At 43.8% G+C, this 15,837-nt stretch overlaps 1 protein-coding gene across 2 annotated transcripts in view; it reads right to left on the bottom strand.

Annotated features, from left to right (window-relative positions):
* Positions 1-2,394: 2,394 nt before the first annotated feature.
* VIPAS39 (VPS33B interacting protein, apical-basolateral polarity regulator, spe-39 homolog) overlaps positions 2,395-15,837 on the bottom strand; it is a 26,089-nt gene continuing 12,646 nt past the window's right edge. For both annotated transcript variants that reach the window (XM_005860158.2, XM_005860157.2), the window contains 12 exons: positions 15,689-15,722; positions 15,094-15,196; positions 13,065-13,092; positions 10,603-10,676; positions 8,377-8,452; positions 7,814-7,948; positions 7,181-7,222; positions 6,750-6,839; positions 4,876-4,962; positions 4,252-4,341; positions 3,749-3,853; positions 2,395-2,549 (listed from right to left, as the gene is read on the bottom strand). In XM_005860158.2, the coding sequence (XP_005860220.1) occupies positions 2,529-2,549; positions 3,749-3,853; positions 4,252-4,341; positions 4,876-4,962; positions 6,750-6,839; positions 7,181-7,222; positions 7,814-7,948; positions 8,377-8,452; positions 10,603-10,676; positions 13,065-13,092; positions 15,094-15,196; positions 15,689-15,722 (885 nt within the window). In that variant the 3' untranslated portion in view covers positions 2,395-2,528. The remainder of the gene's footprint in view (positions 2,550-3,748; positions 3,854-4,251; positions 4,342-4,875; positions 4,963-6,749; positions 6,840-7,180; positions 7,223-7,813; positions 7,949-8,376; positions 8,453-10,602; positions 10,677-13,064; positions 13,093-15,093; positions 15,197-15,688; positions 15,723-15,837) is intronic.

Raw genomic sequence — 15,837 nt, 5'->3', positions numbered from 1 at the left:
TGAAGTAGTGGTCAGTTTGTGGTGATGCCTGTAAGGGAGGGGCAGGCATTTTGGTGTCTGCTGGGGACCCTCTTGGTGATGGGGCAGCAGTTGGGCCTGCAACTGCTACCTTCCCCTTGATCCCCCTGCAGCTTTTCACGCCCGGGCCGGGGCTGTTTTCAGCTCAGTGACAAAGGCCACCAGTGAGCTTTTGCAGGACCCCCACTTCATCAAAAGTGAGAACTGACTCGGGTTCGAGTCCAGCCCAGTGGGCTCCAGCTTGTCCTTGCTTGCCCCTCACTGTATTCCCATCCCTCCTTCCCCACTGCCTGCCACATGGATTCCCAGCTCTACCACCAGCCACGTAGACAACCTTCCCGAGACCGTTTAAATAACTGCCATTCTTGAATAAGATCAAATCCCAGTGATAAATCTCACATATAGGTTAGATGGACAGACACAGACTGCATACTCCAGTAGTCTGCTTCTCTAAATGAACCCTAATATACCAGTTACTAAAGCTATGAATGTTTGAAGACCAGCCAATAATTTTAGCACAAGCTAGCAAATTAAACTCCTGTTCCTTCACAGCAAGAGAGATGATTAGGGGAGGAGCCAAACATGGTTACCAGGAATCACAAAGAGGACTGCAAAGTGGAGGAGCAAGAGTTGGAATCCACATTCGGGGGATAAGGACACATTTGTAATATCCTAATCAATAAAGGGCGGGGGGGAGAGTTGGAGTCCAGTCCCCTTAAAGCCGGATTTCTCAGCATTGTCATTAGTGATATTTGGGGCTGGGTAAGTGTTGCGGAGTCTGTCCTGTGCATTGTAGGATGTTTAGCAGTATCGCTTGCCTCTATCCATTAGTAGTACCATCCAGTTGTGGCAACAAAAAGTGTCTCCAGACATTGGCACAGGTCTCTTGGGGGGCATAATTGCACCCACTTGAGGACCACATTGCCTTAAAGCCTGTGTGTGCCTCTGCACTCCGCAGTCACAGGAGACAGAATCCTACAAGCTCCGAGAGAACTGTGCTCTCCTATTACAGATTAGGATCATGAGTCCAGAGAGAGAGGGACTCACCCAGCATCACACAGCTTGTCAGTAGAGCCGGGACCAGAGGCCAGGTCTTTTGATCCCCGGCTCAGGTCTCCTTCTGTTAACCACAAGGCCCTGCTCTCTCGAAGCCCCAGTGCTCCATACCCTGACACCTGTTGGTAGGCTGCTGAATGCAGTCACTGAGGCAGACGGGTAGTGGTCCCAAGAGACTGGGCAATTATTTCTTTGTTCTGCACAAAACAACTGGAGGGAAAAAGAAGGCACCAAGGAAGAAACAGCTTTATTAGGAGTCTACGCATGTCTGGGGAAACCCAGTCCAGTCACAGAGGAGAGAGGCTAACATTGTATAGGGCAGGCATCTAGCATTACAGAACATCCTCTTAAAAACCAAGTGTGATACTAAAGCCTCCATCTCAATATCCTAACAGTCAGAAATGCTGCTGAGGTCAGCCCTAGTGGAGGCTCCTAGTGCAACAGCGAGTTCTGTGCATCCGGGAGAGCTCTGGTACTGCCAAATCTAAGCTCCACACAGGTGGGCAGTCTGGGGCAGGAGAGTTAGAGGGAAAGGCAGTGGGGATGTTCTCGTCACCCACACAAGGTCATCTCAGTCTGCAGGTGAGAGAGGAACCAGAGGTCCTTGAACAGAGGCTAGACTGGGGCAGCAGAGGGACGCTGGCTGAAGACACACGTCTGGGCCATCTGTCATAACTTGGAGTGCTCCGTGCAGTCTGGAGTGAGGGCACCTCCAGGAGGTCCTGCAACATTGGCACCCTTCTCAAGGAGCCTGGGAGAGAGCCATTTTGGTTCTGTTGTGACTCCATTCACAGCAGAACTGGCCATGTCCAGCACCAAGTCCAGGGTCACAGTCGCTGAGAGGAACTGAGTGGTCACTCTATGATAGCTGCACCTCCTAGTCTAGGAGACTTCTTTAGCAGAGCAGTCACTTTCCTCAGACCAAGAGAGATCTTGCCCCAAACGGGCCCAGTCTAGAAATGACTCCACTTTCACGTGAGCACCAGGTGGAGGGAATCTTTCCCATGAGTCGAAGCTTTAGATCTCGGCCCTCAGACAATGGCCCTTGGACAGAAGATCAGTGCTCAGGCGCCAGTTTCTGTCCCAAGAGTAGCAGGTGTCACCTGTTAATGACAGGCCCAAGCGATGTGCTGCTGTAACTCTCCCAAAGGAGAGTGCGCGCTCTGTCAGCTTCAGACTGAAGAGTCCTGGGTTCAATTCCAGTCAAGGGCACGTATTTTGGTTGCAGGCCAGATCCCAAGCCCCGGTCGGGCAAGTGCAGGAGGCAACCAAACAATGTGTCTCTCTCACATCGATGTTTCTCTCTCTGTCTCTCCCCCTCCTTCCACTCTCTCTAAAAATCAATGGCAAATATCCTCGGGTGAGGATTAACAAAACAAAACAAAAAGAGAGTACACTCTTTTCAAAGGCAGGAAAGGAAGAAACGAGGCAGGTCTCAGGGTAGCTGATGCCACTTAATTCTTCCACCGAATTTGCTGTGGGAAAAAACAATGATCATTTTGCACTGATCCTTACAGAGAGGTAGTGGGAATGCAATAAAACAAGACTCACAGGTAGGTACTGTAAGGAAAAGAGGAATGGAGGAGGAGGGGAAGAAATTTTTTAAAAATATGTAGTGGAGTTCATTTATTCAGATATGAACTAGACACCTATTCTAATTCTCACAAGCCTGAGTTGGGGATTTATTCTGATCCTAACCTTCTCAGGGCCAAGATTAAACTAGCTCCTGCGCTGGCTGGTATGGCTCGATTCCCAGTCAGGGCACATACCCAGGTCGTGGGTTTGATCCCCAGTCAGGGCATGTACGGGAGGCAACTTATTGATATTTCTCTCTCACTTTGATGTCTCTCTCTCCCCCCTAACTTCCTCTCTCTAAAATCAATAAAAACATATCCTTGGGTGAGGATTAAAAATAAATAGTTGAACAATCATTTAAAAAAAAAAAAAAGATTCACTAGCTTTCAATGACCCCAGGTAGGTCCCAAAACATCTAACAGGGAACTAAGATCAACATTAACAAAAAGCTCAGCAATTTCATGCTATGAGAGACAAGCAGGCTGTATTTCCCAAATTGCTAAAATCGATTTTACCCTCTTCTTACTTCCAACAGGTAGGTAATATCCATTCCCAGGTTTGATCCCCAGTCAGGGCATGTACGGGAGGCAACTTATTGATATTTCTCTCTCACTTTGATGTCTCTCTCTCCCCCCTAACTTCCTCTCTCTAAAATCAATAAAAACATATCCTTGGGTGAGGATTAAAAAAAAAAAGTTGAAAAATCATTTAAAAAAAAAAAAAAGATTCACTAGCTTTCAATGACCCCAGGAAGGTCCCAAAACATCTAACAGGGAACTAAGATCAACATTAACAAAAAGCTCAGCAATTTCATGCTATGAGGGACAAGCAGGCTGTATTTCCCAAATTGCTAAAATTGATTTCACCCTCTTCTTACTGCCAACAGGTAGGTAATATCCATTCCTGGGATGTTCTGAATCTAACATTCGTTCCTATATTGCTAGTAGGAAGTCTCTCCTACCTGCTAGGTTTAACAATTTTCAGAGCGGTTACAGTTAAGTCTCAGCCAGAGGTCCCCAGGTTACCCTTTTATACACTTGATGCTACTTTGAGAACTGTCTGTCTCCCCAGGCTGTGGCGGGGTAGCTGCCCTGCTCACCGTGCTGCTGAGAATGGCATCGATCTTCTCCTCCTCTGCAGATCCTTTGTCCACCTTACTCCTGTACGCTAGCAACTGCTGACGGTCCTTCAGGTCCCGGCAAGTCTGCACACCAAAACCGACAAGCAGTGAGCCCCAGATCAGCCTTCTCTAGGAAGGTCTTTTGCTTTTTGTTACTCCCACTTCGAGCCAAGGTTCAAGAAGAGGCTGGGTGACAGGGGCCAAGTCCCCTCAGAACCTCATGCTGGAGTGAAGTCTACAGAGCTTATGTGACTTGATTCAGTTCTCTGAGTGCAACAGACTTTTAAGAGCACAGAGAAACCAGTCAGAAGGCTGGGAAGATAGCATAGAAGTGCTGGCCTCCAAACGAACTCCTGCCAGACCATTTTGCCCATAACGTCGAAACTGATGGCAGGATCTCAGGGTCCAGGACAGAGAATACCATAACCCCCCCACTCTCCACTGAGGCTCTAACTCAGGGTTCTTATTTCCTGGGGACTCACATCAATGACGACATCGTGGCACTTGAACTTGGTAGCTAAGTTCAACTTTGTGTCCATATCTTCCACTAGATTGACATATTCCTGTAATATCTGTGGGAAGAGGTACTTCTGATTAATAATTCCCAGAACTCTGAAAAGTAGAAAAAAAAATCCGAAAGAAGGTAGACGAGTTCATCTACATCTGCAACCACAGGACCAGTTCTGTGATGGGAAATGAGGTGGACCCCAAGCAGCATTCCACACTCCCCAGGAAAGCAGGGAAGAGCACGCTCTTCCATAGCCTAGAGGTGGATACCCAGGCCAGCAACGGGCATGCTCCACACCTGATCTGCACTGTGCCCTGATGTCCCTTCTCAGTGAGTTCTCCTTTGTAGCATTTCACCAATATGGCCGTACTCCACACGGGCTAAACACAGTGGGTGCTCCTCAGAGAGGGCAGGTTACTTCTAAAGGGCAGAGGAGAACGTCTCTCTCTGGCCTGTCCTACATCAAGACCAATACAGCCATCATGTTGCCCTTAAGGGGAGAACAGAACAGGTCAGGTTTCCTATCACTGACCAGTAAGAGGCTACAAGGTAGGTCTCCTAGAGGATCCTGTCCCCAACTCTCTTCAGGAGCCATTACCTGGACGGGGGCACTGTTCTTGTGCAGAATTTCCACAACCCGATGGAAGCCAATAGGTGCTCTCTTCTTGGTGTAGCCCAGCCAGTTCTGAGAAAGAAGATGGCAGTAGTAGGTAGGCCAGACACGAACAGTACACCCTGAGCTTGTCTCCCTGCATTTTACAGTCAGCCTAGAATAATGTGATGGTGAGAGTGGATGGACTGGGGTGGGGAACAGGGAAATGAGAGATGAGTTTTTTAGAAAAGTCAAGAAACTTGAGAGGGTGGGAGAGAGTCAGAAGTATAAAATAAGTTCTTAGATTTATAGGCACTAATGCAGAAAAGTGTGAAATACAGCTAAATGAAATAAAATAAGTAATTTACATAACCACACTTGTAGTATGAACTTATCTAGGAGGAAAGTCCTACTCTTTACATCTCTACTTTTTTTAAAAAAATATATTTTTATTGATTGGAGAGGGACACAGACATAGAAACATCAATGAGAGAGAATCATTGATTGGCTGCCTCCTGCACCCCTACTGGTTAAGCCTGCTGCAACCTGGGCATGTGCCCTTGATGGGAATCGAACCTGGGACTCCTCAGTCTGCAGGCTGACGCTCTATCCACTGAGCCAAACTTATATTTATATAAAGATGTTTCTTTGTATTTTTTTTTCCCATTGATTTTTAGGGAGAGTGGAAGAGAGAGGGAAAGACAGAGAGAGAAACTTCAATGTGAAAGAAACACATCAACTGGTTGCCTCCTGCATGAGCCCTCACCAGGGCCCGGGTTGGGGAGGAGCTTGCAACCAAGGTACGTGCCCTTGACTGGAATCAAACCCGGGACCCTTTGGTTCGCAGGCCGACGCTCTATCCGCTGAGCTTAACCGGCTAGGGCAAAGAGGTTTCTTTATAAATTCGTTAGGAAAGATCTGGAAAGCACTCATCAAACTTTTAATGGCATCTGCCTTGAGGAAGTGGGTGAGACTAGGAGCAGGAAGTCAGTGGAAGAGAAACGTCACTCTTTACTCTTTATACTTCCATACAGTGTTTAATTTGGACACAGACACGTATTGCTTTGGTAGTTAATGTAGCTAATTAAATAACTAACAAAGGGGGGAAAACAGAAAATTCTCAAACCCATAATGAAAACAAATCAGTATTTAAAATGTCAACCAGTAGACATGACAACCAAATATAATGCAAGATCCTTGACAGCGAACCAACACAAGAACAAACAGAAACCGCTCTAAGGAGCTAATTTATTACAGACTATATATGTGATTACAGTACTACATTAATGTTACATTTCTTGAGAGGAGTTAAAAAGGAGAAAAATTTTTAAGAGAGATGTCTAAAACTTACCTTCAAATGGTTCGGCGAAAGAAAAAAAAGCTTATTTGCTGTTTCTTTTTCTACGTGCATAGAAAAAGAGAAAGCATATATAGCGAGAATGTTAATAAATGAGTGAAGTAGGTAAAGACTATTAGTATTCACTATAATATTCTTTCAACTTTAGACGTGAAATTTTGGAAAATAAAAAGCTGGAGGAAAGATGTAAGCCAGTCACTGGAACAGAAGACTCCCATGAGTCTAGGACAGTGATGGCGAACCTTTTGAGCTCGGCGTGTCAGCATTTTGAAAAACCCTAACTTAACTCTGGTGCCGGGTCACATATAGAAATTTTTTGATATTTGCAACCATAGTAAAACAAAGATTTATATTTTTGATATTTATTTTATATATTTAAATGCCATTTAACGAAGAAAAATCAACCAAAAAAATGAGTTCGCGTGTCACCTCTGACACGCGTGTCATAGGTTCGCAATCACTGGTCTAGGATAACAAGAGGATGTGCCTGAGGCATCAGCAGCACAGAGATCCAGGCACTCACCTTTGTGGTAAAGAGAGCATCTACATCATGCCAGGCACGGAGCTTGGCGCGGGCGGCCAAGGCAGTCAGCACATACTGTTTATCTGGGATCTAGAAAGCAGAGACCAGAGGAATTTAAGGGGAAGAAGGAAGGTGCCAGAGGAGGTACTTGAGAATTCTGGAAAAGATAGACAAAAAATATACCATAGTGTTGATTCTGCCTCTTAAAAACCTGTAAGTCTCTCAGGTCACCAAGAACCCCGTGGTTTCCAAGCCCCAGCACTGAGGTAGGCCATTCAGTTAAAGCCTTACCTCACTCCCTACAAACACTTCCCTTTCCACCTTTAACCGTGAATATAAGACACTTACTGTGCAGGGTTACAAAGCAACATCCACTCCACATAGGTACCCTGATACTACTTTTACCAAAGCACCGACCATTTTATATCTACCTTAAATGTCTTCTTCAGGTTGACTGGACTGCTGAATGTCCCCTAGGGTGAAAGTGGAGAAGAAACTGTATTGTTACCGACTTTCCCAAAATACCACCCAATCCCCCATCTTCTTTTGTACTGACTAGACTTTCTACATTTTACTCTGTAACCAATTAAACCCAGAAATTATTTTGAGAGCAAAGCTCCATCGGGTCTAATCAGGTATCATTGCAACCCAGCTTAACAAGACTGGGTTAATAAGTACGGTATTTTTCCCAATTGTATGCTAATCCAAAGTCCACTTGTGATCATTAAATTTTATAAAATGTGTTCAAACATCCAGTTACCTGACACCCTGCTGCTCTTCTGTGTCAATCCATGTGCATTTATGGGCCTTTGAACAGAGCCCGCTGTGGGACCAGCACTGCTGAGACAGAACGTGCTATGCTATGGGCCAGTTCACCGGGCACCACACAAGCCTTACAAACCCCTCTTCCCTCCTGGCTCACCCCTGAGGGCCAGGAAAGCCTCCAGGTGGATTTCCAAGAACTACAGGCACCCCTTGATAACAGGGTACATCAAAATACTGACTTCGAGCTACGTTCCTCTGCGCAGTGGGAGTGTGTGGGGTCTTTCCCATGTTGCCTGTACCTCGGGCTCCGTGTAGTGGTAGAAGCAGGAATAGAAGAGTGTCGTCACTAGTGGCATGTTGAGGATGGAAGCTTTGCGGGGGTGCTTCCGGAAGATCTCAGTCTGTCCTGCTGCTTCTAGATGGCGGTCATTTGCCTGTAGTGGAGCGAGCCAAGTGAAAAAAAGAACTATGTCCATGCAGTAGAAGCAGAGAGAAACTTAATGCTACAGTAGCTGCATTTCCTACCCTAGGAAAGAGGCAAGGAAGAGAAAAAGAAACGGCTAGGATGACCCACGGGAGTCTAAAAGCCCTAAAATGATGATAGATCCAAGTTGGATGGAGGCAGACAGAGAAGTGGCAATGCGATGGGAATTCTGGGATGAAGAGAAAAAACTTCCAGTTTAACTGCAGGTGAGAAGGATAAGGATGCTGAGAACAGTGGAGGGAAGGGGCTATGGTGGAGAGGGAGAAAACGAAAGGCTCTTAGAGACTGTAACAGGAAATGACATATGTGGGCAGAGCACAGATGGGTCCCAGAGGCTGATGGCACTGAAGCAGAAAACACAGATACGAGGAGTCTAACCTCAATAATGATCTGACGTTCCAGGAGTGTGTAATGGTCTTGTATGTGTGCAGAATCTTCCACTGAAAATGGCAAACTGATAAAGAGCCAGAAGGTTAGTACCTTTTTCTCTACTCAAACAGAAAACAAACCCAACTAAACCAAATCACTACTAGAACATAAGAGGCTCATGGTGCTTCATAAATCTCATCTCAATTCACCTCTGGGGGAACACTAAAAGGCAGAAAGCAGAAAACAGAGCAGACCTTTGGCTGGGATTTTGCATTTAAGGTTTTTGCCAACTAAAGAGGGATCCTGAAAATTGACAAAATATATGTAGCCATTAGTGACTTTGTTGAGGAATGAACTAGAATCCTCTCGCTGTGGGAGGTGTAATGATTGGTGAGTCACTTGGCTAAGGAGTGAGCCCAGCCAACTGCTCATCTGCATTGCAGTGAAGCACTTCGGTTCATGTTACTGCTTAATGTCAACGCTTAACTCTCCTTCAGGGTCACTTACATTTGTGAGCTACTGTTTTAGTGTAGGGTAATAAGGTAAAATTAAATTACATGGCACGGTAGTATGTTTGTAGACTGGTATAGATGTCAAAGATTTACACAAATGTCAAAGGTCCCATCTTCAATACTACATTATATTTTTACACATGAAGAAGCTGAGGGACAAACAGTGTCTTACTTAAAAGGCACATGGCAAGTCACTGGGTAAGGCCAGGAACAGAAGCCAGATTTTAAACTCCCAGTTCACAGATCTACCCTTCAGAAACTGTGGCCTTATTCTCCTACTCCACGCATTCCAGGAAGAATTCTGAAATTCAATTATACTATCCCAGATTAAATGTGAGCCACAGCCAATTTTTAAAAGAGGTAAGAGGAAATGAAAATAGGTTCCAGTCACTTCACTGCTCTAACTTTTCTCTTTGTTTACCAGAGGCCATAGGACATAACTCAGTATTTGATTTGATAAGGTTAAAAGTGAAGATGGCATTGACATAAATGAATTTCTGAATGTGAAACCTGAAAATCACGTCACATGAGGAATGACTGGAACCACTGTGAACACTGGGCCTGGAGAAGCAAGGTTCACTGGGCAGACTCTACACTTGCCTTAGATTCAGGGAAGCAAGATTTGGCTCAATATAAGGAAGCACTTTGCAATCATGAAGGTTGTCCAACAATGAAATGAGCTACTTCCAAGAGCAGCGAGTGCCCAATCATTGGAAGAGTGATGTGTGGGGCTGGTTTTCACAGGGACTGATATTCTGGGTCAAAGCCTGTACTGAATCAGTGGTTCTTGAACTTTGGGGTTTCAAGGACCAGTAACATTGAAAATAATATATAAGGCAGTGGTTCTCAACCTGTGGGTCGCGACCCCTTCGGGGGTCGAACGACCCTTTCACAGGGGTCGCCTAAGACCATCCTGCATATCAGATATTTACATTACGATTCATAACAGTAGCAAAATTACAGTTATGAAGTAGCAACGAAAATAATTTTATGGTTGGGGGTCACCACAACATGAGGAACTGTATTAAAGGGTCACAGCATTAGGAAGGTTGAGAACCACTGATATAAGGTAAAGTGTTCCCACTGTTACTGTGATACATATGGTCATATATCAGCGGTTCTCAACCTGTGGGTCGCGACCCCTTTGGGGGTCGAATGACCCTTTTACAGGGGTCGCCTAAGACCATCCTGCATATCAGATATTTACATTACGATTCATAACAGTAGCAACATTACAGTTATGAAGTAGCAACGAAAATAATTTTATGGTTGGGTCACAACATGAGGAACTGTATTTAAAGGGCCAGAAGGTTAAGAACCACTGTCATAAATAATTACAACCAATTTTATTATCAAAAAGTGTATATCCAGTCAAGGACCATTTTTTAAAATTTGTATGTGTGTGTGGGGGGGGGTAGGGTTGATAGAGGAGGGGAAAAATCCCAAAATAAAAGGCAGTCTTTCAATTAAATAAATTAACTTTCAAAAGAAAAAACCAAAACTCTATATTGTCTTTATTTTCCTTAATTTATCACCAATCAATGAAAATCCTATTGGGGACTAGTATTTCAAACCACTGAGTAAGACAATTTTTAATGATGCTTGTATGATCCATTGTGTTAGCCTTTCCCTTCAACTATCTATCCATTCCACCCTCTTTCAGTCACTTAATTCCTTTGCATATGAGTATTTATACTTAAAAACATTTCTTCTCCATACTTACCCAATGCAGGTCTTAAGAAATTCTTTCCGTTTCTCAGGGTCCTGAATGCTCAAGTGCTCTCGATAATGGGACAGCTTAAGAAAAAAACATAGAAAGGCTGTGAGCTAGTTTGTCTCCTTAGAAGGGGGAGGTAACTCCTTAAGCAGACTTTCCATGCCTAAAAACTAAATTCTTGCCAAGCCAGTGTGGCTCAGTGGTTGTGTCAACCTATGAACCAGAAGGTCACGGTTCGATTCCAGGTCAGAGCATATGTCTGGGTTGCAGACTCGATCCCCAATAGGGGATGTGCAGGAGGCAGCCGATCAATGATTCTCTTTCATCACTGATGCTTCTTTCTCTCCCTCTCCCTTCCTCTCTGAAATCAACAACAATACACACACACACACACACACACACACACACACACACACACATATTTTTAAAGTTAAATTCTTCATTATCAGAGATTCCTTCTTGGTATGGATTGGATGTGGGGATGGAGAGAGCAAAGAGTGATTTGAAATTACTCTTTGGGCCCTGGCCAATGTGGCTCAGTTGGTTGGGCATTGTCCTGTGCTCCAAAAGGTTGCCAGTTCAATTCCCAGTAGGGGCACATGTCCAGGCTAGATCCTAGATAGGGGGCATGCAGGAGGCAACCGATCCATTTCTTGCTCTCACAACCATGTTTCTCTCTCTCTCTCTCTCTCTCTCTCTCTCTCTCTCCTTTCCCCCCCCCCTCTCCCTCTCCCTCTTTCTAAAAATCAATTTAAAAAATCTTTACAAAAAAAGTCACTCTTTGGTTTATCTATAATTGCAATATGTAATATGGTAGCCAGTAGACACATGTGTTTGTTTATATGTAAATTTAAACTAATTAAAAAGAAATAGATTCAGGTCCTTAGTTGCACTAGTCATTTTTGAAGTGCTCAACAGCTACAAGTGATCTGTGGCTCCCACATCGAACAGCACAGATATAGAATATTCCCATCATTGCAGGAAGTTCTATTGGGCATGCTGATCTATAATAAAACATCTTCAATTCAAACATAATAAAGTACATGCAAAAAAAAAATAAAGTTTTAAATAAAATTGAGTTACCCAAACCACATTTATTTTCACTAATCAAACTTCAAAACAACAAACTTTATAAGAATGCCGTATGGAAAAAATTCCTTAGTTTCAAATCTATGGAGATTAAAAATAGAAACAAAGACTTTTCAAAATGATTACTACAAATTGCCAATCATTTTCAGCAGAATAAGATACAGCATTTTTTGAGACTTTACGCTGACTTAAATATTAAGTACATGTTCCTTTTACAAAATATTACTAAAAAAGATTTTCCTGAGTTATACTCTGTTGTGTATAACAACATTATTAAATGTGCCAGCCAAACATGAGCACTGCTCTCACCACACATGTGCTGTACAGTGACTCAAGGAACAATCCTGCCACTGACAGCGCTGGGAAGTTGAGCCCCGAACTATAACAAATTTCAAAAAATGGCCCTAGCCATTTGGCTCAGTGGATAGAGCGTCAGACTGAGGACTGAAGAGTCCTAAGTTCGAATCCGGTTAAGGGCACATGCCCAGGTTGTGGGCTTGATCTCCAGTAGGGGGCGTGCAGGAGACAGCTGTTCATTTATTCTCTCTCATCATGGATGTCTCTATCTCTCTTTCCCTCTCCTTTTCTCTCTGAAATCAATAAAAATATATTTTAAAATGGATCACTAAAGTTTTAGTAATATAATTAAACTTTTGGTTAAATTTCAGATTTATTCTCATATTCCAGAAGTTCACTCTATAATGGTGAAAATCTGTCAGAAATCTATTTTAACATTCAGTCACTGAGCTCTAGCCAGTGTGTGCTGGGTGTGCCACTAGCTTGACCTATCTTCCTTCTTGACATATATCTGGTTTCTTATCCCTCTTAGCTTACAATAGTGTCTTTTCTTTCCTTTTCTTTTCTTTTCCTTTCTTCTTATTCATTTTAGAGAGAGAGTGAAAGGGAGAGAAACATCAATTTTGTTGTTCCACTTATTTATGCATTCATCGGTTGATTCTTGTATGTGCCCTGATCGGGGATCAAACCCTCAACCTTGGCATATCAGGATAATGCTCTCATCAATAGAGCTATCCAGCCAAGGACCAGCATCTTCTTTAGTATTAGAAGCCAAAATCCAAAAGCTCCTACAAACCAGGAATTGAAAACAACTAAAAAGAAACACACAAAATTACAAATTGATGAGCCAATTTTCATTCATTTTTTAAAATTTACAGCACAATTAAAAGAACGTAGAAAAAACAATAAAGTAGTACATCATTTGGACTAAGTTTTCAGGATTCCTAGATGTCTCTCTCTTCTGAATATAATCAATACAAATGGAAAATAAGTATGTTCAATCATTCTGGGATCCTGGCAACTGGGTTTTGGCTTAGATTTCAGTTAAATAAGTCCCCAACTGAAACAAAGGCCACACTTACCGCAAGCTCTTCTGTCCTATCTAGGAACCTGGGAAGAAGCAGAAGGAACACAGCATTTTTATCTATTGACATGTGGCAGCATAACTTCACAAAATAAGACAACTGCTCTAAGAGAACACAATTCAAACTCATTTGCCTCCATATGTAAGATAAACCCTTGTCTTCTTAAACTTTCTACCACAGCAACCCTTTGAAAACACATGGTGGACGAGGTATCAGTGTTCCCCTGATCTTTCTAGCTGAGCAAAAAGCAGGGACAAGAAGGCACCGCAGGGCACTAATAACAGTAGGGTTAACTGGGCTCATGGGAAGGTCAGAGCCTCCTTAGCCCACAGTAATGCCATGGACCCTTTGAGGAAGAGTCAAGCACTCTCCTTCTCTGCCGACTCCCGAACAGGTTTTCTACATTGTTCTCGTTTTCATGTGCAGAGTGAAGTGTGCTTTGCCTTTCCCAAAAGGCGGTAAGGCCTTGGAGAACAAGGACTTTGATATTCTGATCCCTTCTTACTCTGAACGGTCCACTATACTCAACATCATGCTTTGACATAGAGGTGAGGCTTACTGAAGCCTGTTGACTGGGAAGGAGGGAAGGAGGGAGAGAACACCTTGCCTTGATCAATGTGCCTTCTGAAAACTCATGGCTAACCATCTGTAATCTTGACTCTAACCAGGTGACCTGCTTTCCCCACCTTAGTCTTTGGGGAGCTCATCAGTGTGCTGGAGTCACTGGTAACTGGAGTTACCCTAGGCCACATGTCAGCCTCAAGAGAGGTTCCAACCCCTTCTCTGACACTGAAGAAAGAACATAACATACACACATTTTAACCTAAAGGTAAGAAATAACCTACTGATTGGAATGAGATAAGAAAGGAAAATAGAAGACACCCCCTTACCAACCCACTCTCCAGCCCCAGCAGATATGTCTACCTCTTACCTCTCCACCAATCAGAATCCTGCCTAGTCTCATAAGCCCCTCAGTTCCTAACCTCTTCCATAAGGCTATCCTCCGGTATCCTGACTAAAAGTTACATTTGCTTCTTCTGCTCTTCCACTGTACTTCTCACTACCAACACTGTAATTTAAGGTACCTTCAGCCCTGGGACCAATAATAAAAGATACCTTCAGGCCTGGCCGGTATTGCTCAGTGGTTACAGCACTGGCCTGTACACCAATCAAGGGCACGTCCCTGGGTAGCAGGTCCGATCGCCGCCCCCATTTGGGATGGGTGAGGGAAGCAAACAATCAATGTGTCTCTGTCACACTGATGTTTCTCTCTCTTTCTCCCCCCAATCTTTCTCCTTTCTTGCTCCCTTCCACTCTCTCTACACAGTGGTTCTCAACCTTCTGGCCCTTTAAATACAGTTCCTCATGTTGTGACCCAACCATAAAATTATTTTCATTGCTACTTCATAACTGTAATGTTGCTACTGTTATGAATCGTAATGTAAATATCTGATATGCAGGATGGTCTTAGGCGACCCCTGTGAAAGGGTCGTTCGACCGCCAAAGGGGTCACAACCCACAGGTTGAGAACCGCTGCTCTAGAATCAATGGAAAAAATATCCTCACTCCTTGAATGAGAATTTAAAAAAAGAAGACACCTTCACTATAGATCTTCCATTTTAAAAAGCTTACTAAATATTAATACTACAGACTAGGCATTATGGAAGTATTTTATATAACACTAACTCTTCATCTTTATAATGATCCTGTGGGGTAGGTATCACCATCTCCATTTTACAGATGTGAAAACTGATACTTGGAGAGGCTGGGTAACTTGCTCAAGGTCATGCTACGAATTAATGGTGGAGCCAGTCAATGCAGGTATGTCTGACTCCAGAGCCTGGTTCTGAACCACGTGCTACATAGTCACCTTATCACAGCCTGTGGTGCTAGTTATCCCATCACATTTCAATATCTTGTCTAATAAGCATTTCCAGAACAAACAGACAGTGTCTTCTTTGTGTTCCCCAGAGTGCTTTGGACAAAATACTTAATTTATTTACTGGACCAGATGATCAGTTCTTACCTGAAGAGATCTAAAAGCAGCTTTTGATCCCCTATTTCCTTAAGGAAGTGAATGAGATGTCTCAGGGCAACCTGTCGCACCTCTAGCTCTCGGAAGAGGACCTCTGAAAGGCAGGAAGAAGTTAGGTGGAGAAAGATTAAAGTTATTACTCAAGTGTAAAATTGGTCTCCCTACTCACACATTACAAAATTAATTCCTCAAAGCCAATCAGGAATTTTTTTTACGGTACCCATCCCTAAGGCTCAATCCACCATCAACACACTCCATGGTTTAGGGGCAGCTCTATGCCACTGAGTCAGCTTTCAGTTCTCACCAATCCAAACATAAGGTACTCAACAACAACTCTGACTTTCTCAAACCAACACAGCTGTCTGTGTGCCCAGTACATAGAGGAGTGTTGCAGTTAATGTAGTTGCCACTAACGGATGACGACTGCCCTCAGAGACGTGAGCTGAACTCTGAGGTCTCAGGCCAGTCCAGCTGTCTCTGCAGCAGACTTGATGCTGGTAAATTCTGGTATAAAGCCACATGCCTATCTCTCCTCAAGTGTAGCAGACATCGTGCTGACTGAAGATTTCCCTCAAACCATGCTCACCTTTGCTCAGTGTCCTCTTCAGGAATATCAGAACCTGGAGGAAAAGAGAACAAAGAGCCCTCGCTGGTTTGGCTCAGTGGATGGAGTGCTGGCCTGCGGACTGAAGGGTCCCCAGTTCGATTCCAGTCAAGGGCACAGGCCCGGGTTGG

Source organism: Myotis brandtii, unplaced genomic scaffold (genome assembly GCF_000412655.1).
Source record: "Myotis brandtii unplaced genomic scaffold, ASM41265v1 scaffold132, whole genome shotgun sequence".
In the NCBI taxonomy this organism is placed as follows: Eukaryota; Metazoa; Chordata; class Mammalia; order Chiroptera; family Vespertilionidae; genus Myotis; species Myotis brandtii.
Note: the sequence above shows the minus strand (reverse complement) of the source record. Positions and strands in the feature narration are given on the sequence as shown.